At 48.1% G+C, this 12,295-nt stretch overlaps 1 protein-coding gene across 5 annotated transcripts in view; it reads right to left on the reverse strand.

Moving 5' to 3' along the window:
- Dcaf4 (DDB1 and CUL4 associated factor 4) overlaps positions 1 to 12,295 on the reverse strand; it is a 32,051-nt gene that overhangs the window by 13,039 nt on the left and 6,717 nt on the right. For 3 of the 5 annotated variants that reach the window (XM_045155424.1, XM_045155422.1, XM_045155423.1), the window contains exons 2-6: positions 10,783 to 10,882; positions 5,338 to 5,441; positions 3,710 to 3,864; positions 1,696 to 1,778; positions 379 to 481 (exon numbers count right to left, since the gene is read on the reverse strand). In XM_045155424.1, coding sequence (XP_045011359.1) covers positions 379 to 481; positions 1,696 to 1,778; positions 3,710 to 3,864; positions 5,338 to 5,441; positions 10,783 to 10,874 — 537 coding nt within the window. In that variant the 5' untranslated portion in view covers positions 10,875 to 10,882. Of the gene's footprint in view, positions 1 to 378; positions 482 to 1,695; positions 1,779 to 3,709; positions 3,865 to 5,337; positions 5,442 to 8,697; positions 8,745 to 10,782; positions 10,883 to 12,295 lie in introns of those variants that run through there. The other 2 variants (XM_045155425.1, XM_045155426.1) reach the window with 2 other exon arrangements.

Raw genomic sequence — 12,295 nt, forward strand, 5'->3', positions numbered from 1 at the left:
ATGGATATTGATGAAACTGCCTAGACTCTGCAAGTTGAGTTGTGCAAAATTATGTTCCTGGATGAACAGCGAGCTTACGGGCCTAGGGGAAGTTCCATAATGGCAGAAGCCGGCCCCCTGGCACAGGTCCACGCAGACAGAAATACCACCGCCAGCGCCACGAGCAGTCATGCTCGGGGAGCCCAGGCAGAGGCCAAGCGCTCTGCACGTCTTAGGCTGGAAATCAGACCCCACCCAAACAACAGCTTAGGGCTGCACCCTAGGATCTGCTCACAGTGACGCCTCTTCCAGCCAGGCGGCTGGAAATCCAAGAAGCTTTGCTAAAACGCCTAAACCCACTGGGTACCTCCATTCACGCCACCACGGCTTCCCACTTACCAGGATGAAGTTAAAGCGGTCGCTGGACAAAGCCGAGGGGTCCGAGCTCTGAATCTGGACCTTTTTCCTTTCCATGCAGCTCACTCGTAGCTCGTGGGCTAAACTACAGAGGAAACAGGTGTGAGGAGGGCGCGGACGCCACAGCGGGAGACAGGGCGCAGACACCACAGCTGGACAGAGGGCGCAGACACCACAGCTGGACAGCCAGGGTGCGGCAGCACACACCCATATTCCCAGCTAGGTGGGAGGATCGCTTGTGCCCTGGAGATCTGGGCCAGTGTGGGCAGCATAGCAAGGAAGTCACGTCAACAGTAAATCAAGGAAGACTGGGCGGGGGTCCGCCCTTTCCTACTCCCATGTCCACGTGAGCTGTCACACAAAATGTTCAGGACGACGAAGCAGGTAGGTAGCCCCTTCCCAGAAGTAAAGAGTTCACAGCAGAGTGTGATTTATACAGACTGTCTTTGGGGATGAAGAGAATATGCTGAGACGAACCACAGGCTGAAGGCACAGGGTGAAGGCACCTGCCTCGCTGCCCGTCTCCTTCCAGGGTGCTTGGGGCCCGTCAGGTTCCCACTGAAGAGATGTTCTAACTAGATGCCCGTTCCCACTCGGAAAGGAAATACAGGAGGCCTCTCTGCATAGCTGGCTTCCTTGAAGGGGGCACTGCTTCAAGGTGCCTAAGAAGCCACCTCACATGCTGAGCAGGCGGCAGAACTAGCTCCAGACCTGGCGTCACGCAGATCCTGCCTTTCTAGCTTTACCTGGAGTACACCAGCCCAACCCGAGATTTGGCTTCTTCAAACTAAAGTGAGAGGGAATTTTCAATCTTTGGCCTGTCTCATCAGTTCTAGTTAGAACTGTTTCAGACATCATGACTTTTTTTTAAATGTTTTGTTTTTGTTTCCCAGTACTGGGGATTGAACCTAGGGTCTTAGGCACGCTAGGCAACTGTTCTACCACTGAGCTACATTGCTAGCCTTCCATCACAAGTATTTTGATGCCTACGTACTCATTTAAGGCAGCACTTCTAGTGACAACTCAAAAAAGGGCCTCAGGAAGGAGGTCATCATGAGGATCACAGGATCTTAAGTGGTTCCTGCTTAAATCCCCTCTCCTCACTAGCCTTCTCTAGCCTCCTCCATGAGCCTCCCTCATTCATTTTAGAACCAGTTAATCAGGGCTGGTTTAAGATGAGAAACAGACTGCAAACTGGAGCCCTTCAGAGTAGCACATGGTCTCTTCTGACTGAATTTGTGGACCACAGAAACAAGGACAAGGAAAGAACATTCATCAAGAAACAAGATGTTTCCTTACCGGCAATAACTGGTGATGTTGAGAAAACCCAGCTGGTTTTTCCACAGCAAGGAAGATGTATTAAATCCCATTCTAGCTACTTTCTAAGTTAAAAAAAGAAAAAAAAGAAAAGAAAAGAAAGAAAGAAAGAAAGAGAGGGGGGGCAGGGGGAGAGAGAGAGAGAGATTCAATGAAGATTTATTGTTAGTTTCACAGGACATGATGAATGGCACAGGTACTAAATGGGCCGAAATTACCTGCATAAAAACTTGACAGTTAGCCCGGCATGGTAGTACACGCCTTTAATCCCAGCACTTGGGAGGCAGTGGTAGGAGGATTGCTGTGAGTTCAAGGCCACCCTGAGACTCCATAGTGAATTCCAGGTCAGCCTGAGCTAGAGTGAGACATTACCTTGAACACCCCCCCCCAAAAAAAAAACAAAACCAGAAAAAACTTGACAGTTGGACTGGAGAGATGGTTTAGCAGTTAAGGGGCTTGCCTGCAAAGCCAAAGAGCACAGGTTTAATTCACATAAGCCAGATGCACAAGGTGGCACATACATCTGGATTTTGTTTGTAGAGGCTGCAGACCCTGGCACGCCCATTCTTCCTCTCTGTCCCCTCTCTCTCAAATAAGCAAACAAACTCGACAGTGTTCTCTGCCCAGTACTAGAAGGCACACATAGGTTGGAGTCTGTGCCACACGTCTGTCCAAGCTGCTGACAATGTGGCCCTGAGGAAGTGAAGACACTGTGCAGAGCAAGGCCAGATGCCTCAGTCTTTTGTCACCTTCTCCACCCACCTAGTGATCCTGAGGCCAGGGTGTTCTTGACCAATGCCCACCGACCAACAAAATACTGTGGCATCTCAATCTGTCTATTCTGTCTCAGTCTGACTGCTGGTGGCATCTATATGTCTAAGCCAGCATCCTGATTTCATTATTTATTTATTTGAAAGAGAGAAAGAGGGAGACAGAGTGAGAAAGAATGGGTGTTCCAGAGTCTCCAGCCACTGCATATGAACTCCAGACGCATAAGGCACCATCTGCATCTGGCTTACGTGGGTCCTGGGACATTGAACCTGGCTGGATCCTTTGCGTTTGTAGGCAAGCACCTAGAGTGCTAAGCCATCTCTTTAGTCTGTCTTTTTTTCTTTTTCTGAGGTAGGGTCTCACTAGCTCAAGCTGACCTGGAATTCACTATGCAGTCTCAGACTGGCCTTGAACTCATAGTGAGCCTCCTACCTCTGCCTCCTGGGTGTTGGGATTAAAGATGTGTGCCACCATGCCTGGTCTGATTTTCCATATAAAAAAATATAGTCACTGGAATCTTGTCAGTGGGCTGGGGATGTTGTTCAGCTGGTAGGGTGCTTGTCTAGGACGCATAAAGCCCTGGATTTGATCCAGGGCACTGCATAAACCAGGCGTGGTGGTGCATACCTATAACCTCAGCAGCTGGAAGGTGAAGGCAGAAGGATCAGAAGTTCAAGACCCATTTCAGCTACACAGCATGTGCTAGGCTACCTTGGGTTTACATGAGACTGTCTCAAAAAAAAAAAAAAAAAAAAGGGCTGGAGGGATGGCTTAGCGGTTAAGGTGTTTGCCTGCAAAGCCAAGGGACCCAGGGTTGACTCCCCAGGACCCAAGTTAGCCAGATGCACAAGGGGACACACCCATCTGGAGTTTGTTTGCAAGAGCTGGAGACCCTGGTGTGCCCATTCTCTCCCTCTCTCTTCTCGGTCAAATAAATAAAACATTTAAAAAAAAAAAAATTCTATCATGCTTCCTCAGATTCCCCTGTGGAACAACACGTAAGAACTGCCGATGCTGCTCGGTGAACAGGAAGAGGTAGGAACAAGGGATTTCATGCCTATTCTTATTTTCATTATTTCCATGTCTTAGAGAGCCTGAGGCCGCACCACCTATGGCACCCACACCAAGTGCCACGGGCACCTATGCAGCAGGCACTTTCAGCAGCAGACGGCCGCTGGCAGGCATGGAGGACACTGGGCGGCCCTGAGGGTAGCTCGTAGCTCACCTTCTGCTTGTTCTCTTCCTCCAGCAGCTGCAATCTTTTCCTCTCCATTTCCTTGTGCCGGATACCTTCATTTGTGAGGGGGTTGCAGTTGTTATGACCAGGGAGCAAGCGGAAGTAGCGGTTCTTTTCAGGATCGAAGTAATACCCTGGTAGTTCTTTAATTGAAAAATCAAAATTAGGGCTGGAGAGATGGCTTAGCAGTTAAGAAGCTTGCCTGCAGAGCCAAAGGACCTTGGTTCAATCCACAGGACCCACGTAAGCCAGATGCACAAGGTGGTGCATGCGTCTGGAATTTGTTTGCTGTGACTGTAGGCCCTGGTGCGCCCATTCTCCCTCTCTGCCTCTCTCTTTCTCAAATAAATAAATAAATAAATAAATAAATAATAATAAAATAAAAGTGTGCACAACCATGCCTGGCTTTAAAAAAAATAGGGCTGGAGAGATGGCTTAGTGGTTAAGGCACTTGTCTACAAAGTCAAAAGACCTAGGTTCGATTCCCCAGGACCCATGTAATCAAGATGCACAAGGTCGTACATGAGCCTGGAGTTCATTTGCAATGGCTAGAGGCCCTGGTGTGCCCATTCTCTCTCTGCCTTTCTTTCTTTCTCAAACACATAAAAAAAAGTACTAAAAAACAAAACAAAACAAAGTTCAGCCGGACGTGGTAGCACACGCCTTTAATCCCAGCACTCAGGAGGCAGAGGTAGGAGGATCCCTGAGAGTTCAAGGCCAGTGAATTTCAGGTCAGCCTGAGCTAGACTGAGACCCTACCTCAAAAACAAAACAAAAGAAAACAGGGCTTCTGCATGAGAATGAAAATACTTAGTAGCAGAGGCCAGTAAGGTAAAAAGGAGACATAAAGGGAAGAGAAAGGAAGGGATGAGGGTACTGAATTGGTTGATATTGTATATATGTAATTACAATAATTGTAATGGGGAGGTAATATGATGGAGAATGGAATTTCAAATGGGAAAGTGTGGGGGTGGGGAGGGAGGGAATTACCATGGGATATATTTTATAATCATGGAAAACGTTAATAAAAATTAAAAAAAAAAAAAGAAAACAAACCCAACAAACTGCATCTACCAATTTAAAATGCTGTGAGCTAACCCACGAAGAAAGGGATCTAGTGGCCTGTCCATCACTGCTCACAGCCTCCTGCTCTTTCTGAGGGCTGGGCTGCATGGCACAGCTGACAAGCTGTCAGAGTTCAGTCTCAGGGGACAACCCACCTGTCCCAGGATCACTGCTCCTGACACTCTGCTCTTCCTTTCAGTTTACTCTTTAATTTTTTTTTTGGTTTTTCGAGGTAAGGTCTCACTCTTGGCTCAGGCTGACCTGGAATTCACTATGTAGTCTCAGGGTGGCCTCGAACTCTCGGCGATCTTCCTACCTCTGCCTCCCGAGTGCTGGGATTAAAGGTGAGCGCCACCACGCCCGGTTCTTTCAGTTTACTCTTGAATCCTCTCCATGCCAAGGGTGGGCTGGTGACTCCCATGTGAGAGGAGACACAGGGGAGCCCAGTCAGAGGAAGCAAGGCTGCCGGGAGAGGCACACCAGGTGACGCTGCAGGATGGTTTCATCTTCCCTCCAGGCAGGCCAGAGCCCGACCCAGCACACTGTCTTACCTGGCACGGAGGATTGCCCAGCTGCCCTGGATGAGGTGGTGGGGGACTCGCCATCACTGACGCGAGAATCCTGTGGGCTCTGCGGTGCCCCTGGGGTGTTGCACCTGTGGACACACAGCATGACGATGTGCAGGGAAGGGCTTCAGTTCCAGGCATTCTGACTGGGGTTCTAATTAAGCAGTTCTGCAGCCTTCGCCCTGGGCCTTGCTCATTACTTGGGGAGCATGGACTCCCTATCGCAAACACACCAAAATGGAGACTCAACTTCTCCTTCCTAACAGGATGCTTGTCATAGTAATTCCTTCCTCTCTTCTCACTTGAGCATTTTGTGAGGATTTTTTTAGAATTTTCCAGATGAAAAGGAAACTAGAAATCTTTACTACTGTGAACTTTACTAGCTAAACAGATACAACAGTGGCATTAACTGCTGTGGTGTAACCAACTGTTACGTGATTGTGAGGCCTGCCTGTGGCTAGGGAGATCACGTGAGGAGAGCTACCACTGCTATTTGACTAGATGGATGTGTTGAGGTCATCAAGTTGCTCTGATATCTGTGTTTACGTTCATAATCAGTGGTGTTCTCCGCTTTGGTTCGAGAAGCTTCTTTTTCCAGTTAGTAGTGAGTACTGGGGAGACCCAAACAAAACTCACCAATGTGCTAAGAACAAATAAATGAATGCTGAGCATTCAGTGCCAAATGCGACATCTGCATCACCCCTTCCAGGGCTCAGGGGAACAGTGTGGAGACAGGGCAGAAAGAGTTTAAGATCCAGAAGAGGAATGGGTCTCTGAAACATGGCCTTCCAGATGTGAAACAGCCACTGCCTTTATGAGCTCACAGTGGCTGTCATTAACCTGTACGAGACCTGCACAGGGGCTGGAGAGATAGATGGCTTAGAGGTTAAGGAGCTTGTCTGCAAAGTCACAGACACGAGTTCAATTCCCCAGTATCCATGTGAAGCCAGATGCACAAAGTGGCACAGGCACGTGGAGTTCATTTGCAGGGGCTAGAGGTCCTAGTGTGAAAATAAATAAATAAAAAGATTTAAAGCCAGATATGGTGGCACATGCCTTTAATCCCAGCACTCAGGAGACAGGGGTATAGGATTGCCACCCTGAGACTACAGTGAATTCTAGGTCAGCCTGGGCTAGAGCGAAACCTTACCTCAGAAAAAAAGGGGGGGGGGACAGCGGGGGCTGGAGAGATGGCTTAGCAGATAAGGTGCTTGCCTGCAAACTTAGGAACCCAGGTTCAGTTCCCCAGTACCCACATAAGCCACATACACAAGGTGGTGCATGTATGTGGAGTTCAACTGCAGTGGCTAGAGGCCCTGTGCACCCATTCTTTCTCTCTCTCAAATAAATGAGTAAGTTGGGGGGGGGGATAAAAATTGAGAAAAAAAAAAAAAGACCTGTACATGATCTGGTCAACCATGTTTTCACAGAATGCACAAAGCCTGTCCCTCCCTGAGGATTCATTGGGAGCTAATGGTTACTAGGAGAGAAACATTTTCTTTAGTGGCCATTCTTTAGCTGCCTGAGTTCTGGTGAACAGCATCCCCCATCCATGCTTAGGCAAGCAGCCCTAATTAAATTCAGTGGGCCACAAAAACAAAGACATGAAAGTAGAACAGAGCCAGGTGTGGTGGCACACACTTTTTTAAAAATTTTAATTTAATTAATTTATTTGGCAGAGAAATAGTAGGAGGAAGAGAGAGAGAATGGGTGTGCCAGGGCCTTCATCCACTGCAAATGAATTCCAGACATGTGCGCCCCCTTGTGCATTTGGCTAACATGGGTCCTGGGGAATCGAACCTGGGTCCTTTGGCTTTGCAGGCAAATGTCTAAGCCATCCCTCCAGCACTGGCGCACACTTTTAATCACAGCAGGTGGGAGGCAGAGGAAGGAGAATCACTGTGAGTTTGAGGCCAGTCTTAGACTACATAGTGAATTCCTGGTCAGCCTGGGCTAGAGTGAGACCCTACCTTGAAAATCAAGAGAGACTAGTTAATAAGAGGGGTTGGACTGGGCATGGTGGCGCATGCCTTTAAATCCCAGCACTTGGGAGGCAGAGGTAGGAGGATCACTGTGAGTTTGTGGCCACCCTGAGAGTACATCGTGAATTCCAGGTCAGCCTGGGCTAGAGTGAAACCCTACCTTGAAAAACCAAAAAAGTGGTGGTGTACACCTTTAATCCCAGCACTCGGGAGGCAGAGGTAGGAGGATTGCTGTGAGTTCCAGGCTATCCTGAAACTACATATGAATTCCAGGTCAGCCTGAGCTAGAGTGAGACCCTACCTCAAAAAGGAAAAAAAAAAAAAAAAGAAGGCTGGAGAGATGGCTTAGCAGTTAAGGCACTTGCCTGCAAAGCCAAAAGTTCCCGCTTCAACTCTCCAGGACCCACATAAGCCAGATGCACAAGGGGGATCACACATCTGGAGTTCATTTGCAGTGGCTGGAGGCCCTGGCGTGCCCATTCTCTCTCTCTTTCTCTGCCTCTTTCTCTCAAATAAATAAAAAGTCAATAAATTAAAACAGAATTTTACCAGCTGTTACAAATTTTATAGCAGTCACAAAGCCAGGTGATTAGAAAACCTTACAGATGGAATAACTGGGGTGCAGGGAACAGAGGTAATTTCCACAGTAATACTGGGATGGAGCCATGGCTAAAATGCTGGATTTGTGAAGCCACAAGTGGCTTCTTTAGCAATTAAAAGCTGAAAGATATAGTGATAAGGCAAGGCTCTTTAGAATCCTGATAAAAGCAACTTTTAAATCAAGAGCCCCCAACCCTACACACTAAAGGAACACAATTTGCAAGGCTAGTTGAAGGGATGAAAGAAGAGCCTGTCTTCCAAGGACCCCAATCCTGTGCACAGCTGCATGGAGTATCATTTTCTTCCCCTTTCCTGACCCAGCCTCCCCAGGTGGCGTCTGTGATCACCAGGCAGAGGAAGGGTTAAATTTCAGGATGAGTCTCATCCAAGGACTGCCGCTTCATTCTTCCCACTTCCCACGTGGAGCCCAGAAGGTGGCTGCTTCCAGCAGGTTGCCAAGCTTCTCTGCCAGAGCTGGGCTGGGATTTGCACAGATCACATTCTGCCACACCTTATGGTCTCATGGGAAGGCCTAGGGCCAAAAAGTATCCATGGTTCTCCTAACAAAACATACCAACACTAGGCATAGTCCTCCTGATTTTTCTAGAACATGCTTGAGGATTTATATCCAATAATAACCACTGTGTGCTAGCCACCCACCGCCCCCCCCGGCCCCCCAACCCCGCAGAGTAGGCAGTGCATTGAGGGTTTCTTCTTTGTTTTGTGTTTTTCAAGGTAGAGTCTCACTCTAGCCCAGACTGACCTGGAATTCACTTTGGAGTCTCAGGCTGGCCTTGAACCCACAGTAATCCTCCTACCTCTGGCCCCTGAGTGTTGGGATCAAAGGTGTGTGTCACCATGCATGGCTCCATTGAGGGTTTTACACATCTTGAAAAAGCAGATTTCTTAGGCTCAAAGACTGTGTTCTTCTATGTAAGTCTTGGTGGCTTTTATTATTGTTCATTTGTTCTGAAGAAGTATCCATTTACTTTCTTAAGTATTTTACTTATTTATCTGAGAAAGAGAGACAGAGACAGACACACAGAGAGGGAGAGAGATAATGGGCATGCCAGGGCCTCCAGTTACTACAAACTTCAGACATAGGTGCCACCTTGTACATCTGGCTTTACATGGGTACTGGGGAATTGAACCTGGGTTCTTTGGCTTTGTAGAGAAGCGCCTTAACCTTCTAAGTCATCTCTACAGCTCTGGAGAAGCAACATGACACCTGTCATCTTAAGACCCTATTGTTAGAAATCTGTTCATCTTGAATGAAAGACTAACAAGTGGAAGAATTTGAAACTGGCAGAGGGGGCTTGTGAAACTCAGGGCTATGTAAAGACTTCCTATGGCCTGGAGTCATGACAGTCCTCTCCTGAGGCCAGGTGAGGGATGGGCTTATCTTTTTCTGAGAAAAACAAAATTGTTAGGGGAAGCCTGGTGTGGTGACTCCTGCCTTTAATCCCAGCACTCAGGAGGCAGAGGTAGGAGGATCACTGTGAGTTAGACGATGTGTGACTGGACGATGCCATGGTGGCACTGGGCAAAGCTGGCTCTCCAGTTCTCACACTTGCCTCTCACTAGAATCATGCTGTCTGAGCCCAGGGTTCTGCTGGTGGCTTCTTCTCCCGTCTTCTCCTACCCATATGTATTCTCTTACCTGGGGGGAGGGGCGTCGTTGGGACTTTATAGAGCAAATAAGCAGTTCTTATTAGGAACTTCAATGAGGTCTAGTCGAGAAGACTTTATTTTCCAAGCTGGGTGGTAAGGCTTACAGTGTTCACCATTTTCACATGTGTTAAGAATATGTGAGAAAGCCGGGCGTGGTGGCGCAAGCCTTTAATCCCAGCACTCAGGAGGCAGAGGTAGGAGGATCGCCATGAGTTCGAGGCCACCCTGAGATGACAGAGTTAATTCCAGGTCAGCCTGGACTAAAGTGAGACCTTACCTTGAAAAACCAAAAAAAAAAAAAAAAAAAAGAATATGTGAGAAAAGAAAAAAAAAAACCATAAAACAAACAAAAAAGCCGGGTGTGGTGGTGCACACCTTTAATCCCAGCACTCAGGAGGCAGAGGTAGGAGATTGTCGTCAGCTCGAAGCCACCCTGAGACTCCATAGTGAATTCTAGGTCAGCCTGGGCTAGAGTGAGACCCTACCTCGAAAAACCAAAAAATATAAATAAATAAATAACATAAAAAATAAAGTATGTGTATTTCTTGGGGCGTGGTGGCACACACCTTTAATTCCAGCACTTGGGAGGCAAAAATAGGAGGACTGCTGTGAGTTTGAGGACACCCTGAGACACAGCCTGAGCTAGAGACCCTACCTCGAAAAACCAAAAAGGGGCCACCGGCCAGGTGGATCTTGGCGCAATGAATGGATACTGCACTGGACTTCTAGTTGATGAAATGAGCAATCCAAAGGTTGTGGGTTCAAAAACAAACAAACAAAAGTGTATTTCACATGTAAAGGTTTAGATGTTACAGAAATGTTATATACAAAATCATTTGCATAAATAGCATATGTACATTACTAATTACATGTATTATTTATGGAAGTCCTTTTCCAGGATTTATGCTGGATGTTTTCAGAAAGACATTTGCTTTGAACCTTCCTCCCCCAGTCTCTATAATGGAATTAACTCTACCGGTAGCCTTACAGCTGACATGCTGGCCAGAAACCCTTTTCTGAAACAAAAGAGTCTGGCTTTTACTGGCAACAGCCACCCTCAGCCACCACCACCCCTCCCGGACTCATTCTGAGGAGACCGCAGTGACGCAGGTATAACAGCACTGGACGATGCCATGGTGGCACTGGGCAGAGCTGGCTCTCCAGTTCTCACACTTGCCTCTCACTAGAATCACGCTGTCCGAGCCCAGGGTTCTGCTGGCGGCTTCTTCTCCCCTGTCTTCTCCTACCCTGCCAGCTGCTCCTATTCATTCCTGTTCCTGTGAGAGAAAACAGAAATCACAGACACCCGATGCACGCCTTCCTGTTCCTTCTTGGCATTCCTTCACGCTCCGCATGGCTATCTCCACGCTGCGGGCATTAAGCCTTCCCCCCGAGGTCGGCTTCCCCTGCCTCCGCCCACCACTCTCGACAGATGGCACAGCTCGCTGTCCTAGGGAAGAGATGGGACCAGGCATGGATACCCTAACTCCCCCCACACTCTTCCTGCCTTCTCTGGTCTTGGAGAGAAGACTGGTGTCCCAGTGCCTTCCAAGGCGCCTGAATCCCCTAGATCCTGAAGAGGTTCACCTCCTGTTCCAACATCGCTGCTTAGCAATCAAGTTCGCTGCCTCCTGTCTATCTTCACAGACCTAGCAGTCAACGGGCTCAAAAGCGCGTCCTCACGGACGTGTTGGAACATGGTAGGGTTATAGCTCCGTGGTAGAGTGCTTGCCTATCACTCTTGAGGCTTTGCATTCATTGTTTAACAACACGCACACACACACAACGGGGATGTAGATCAGTGGTACAGTGTGTGCTTAACACGCACGAGGCCTTGGGTTAGATCTGTGCACATGCGTGCACGCCACATACAGCCTACGACTGCTCCCCACAACTCACCTACTTTCTTTTTAAAGATTTTATTTGTATTTATTTATTAATTTATTAGAGACAAAGAGGGGGGAGAGAGAGAGAGTGAGAGAGAGAATGGGTACAGCGGGGCCTCCAGCCACCGCAAACGAACTCCAGATGCATGCACCACCATGTGCATCTGGCTTACATGGGACCTGGAGAATCGAACCAGGGTCCTCAGGCTTCACAGGCATGTGCCTTAACCGCTAAGCCATCTCTCCAGCCCCTACTTTTTTTTCCCCCAGGGAGGGTTTCACTCTAGTCCAGGTTGACCTGGAAAATTCACTATGTAGTCTCAGGGTGGCCTTGAGCTCAGTGTGATCCTATTCATAGCTCCCTTGCCAGTACCAAAATATTATCATTTTATTCATTTTCCCAAACAATAGGCCCTAAAGATCACATTTGGGTTTCCCTCCCTAAAGTCAATTATATTTAAATACTCTTTTAAAAACATTTTTATTTATTTATTTATTTGAGAGCAACAGACACAGAGAGAAAGACAGATAGAGGGAGAGAGAGAGAATGGGCGCGCCAGGGCTTCCAGCCTCTGCAAAGGAACTCCAGACACGTGCGCCCCCTTGTGCATCTGGCTAACGTGGGACCTGGGGAACCGAGAGCCTCGAACTGGGGTCCTGAGGCTTCACAGGCAAGCGCTTAACCGCTAAGCCATCTCTCCAGCCCAAAAAAGAAGGGCTGGGGCTGGAGAGATGGCTTAGCGGTTAAGCGCTTGCCTGTGAAGCCTAAGGAACCCGTTCGAGGCTCCATTCCCCAGATGCACA

Source organism: Jaculus jaculus, chromosome 7, assembly GCF_020740685.1.
Source record: "Jaculus jaculus isolate mJacJac1 chromosome 7, mJacJac1.mat.Y.cur, whole genome shotgun sequence".
NCBI classification, from domain to species: domain Eukaryota; kingdom Metazoa; phylum Chordata; class Mammalia; order Rodentia; family Dipodidae; genus Jaculus; species Jaculus jaculus.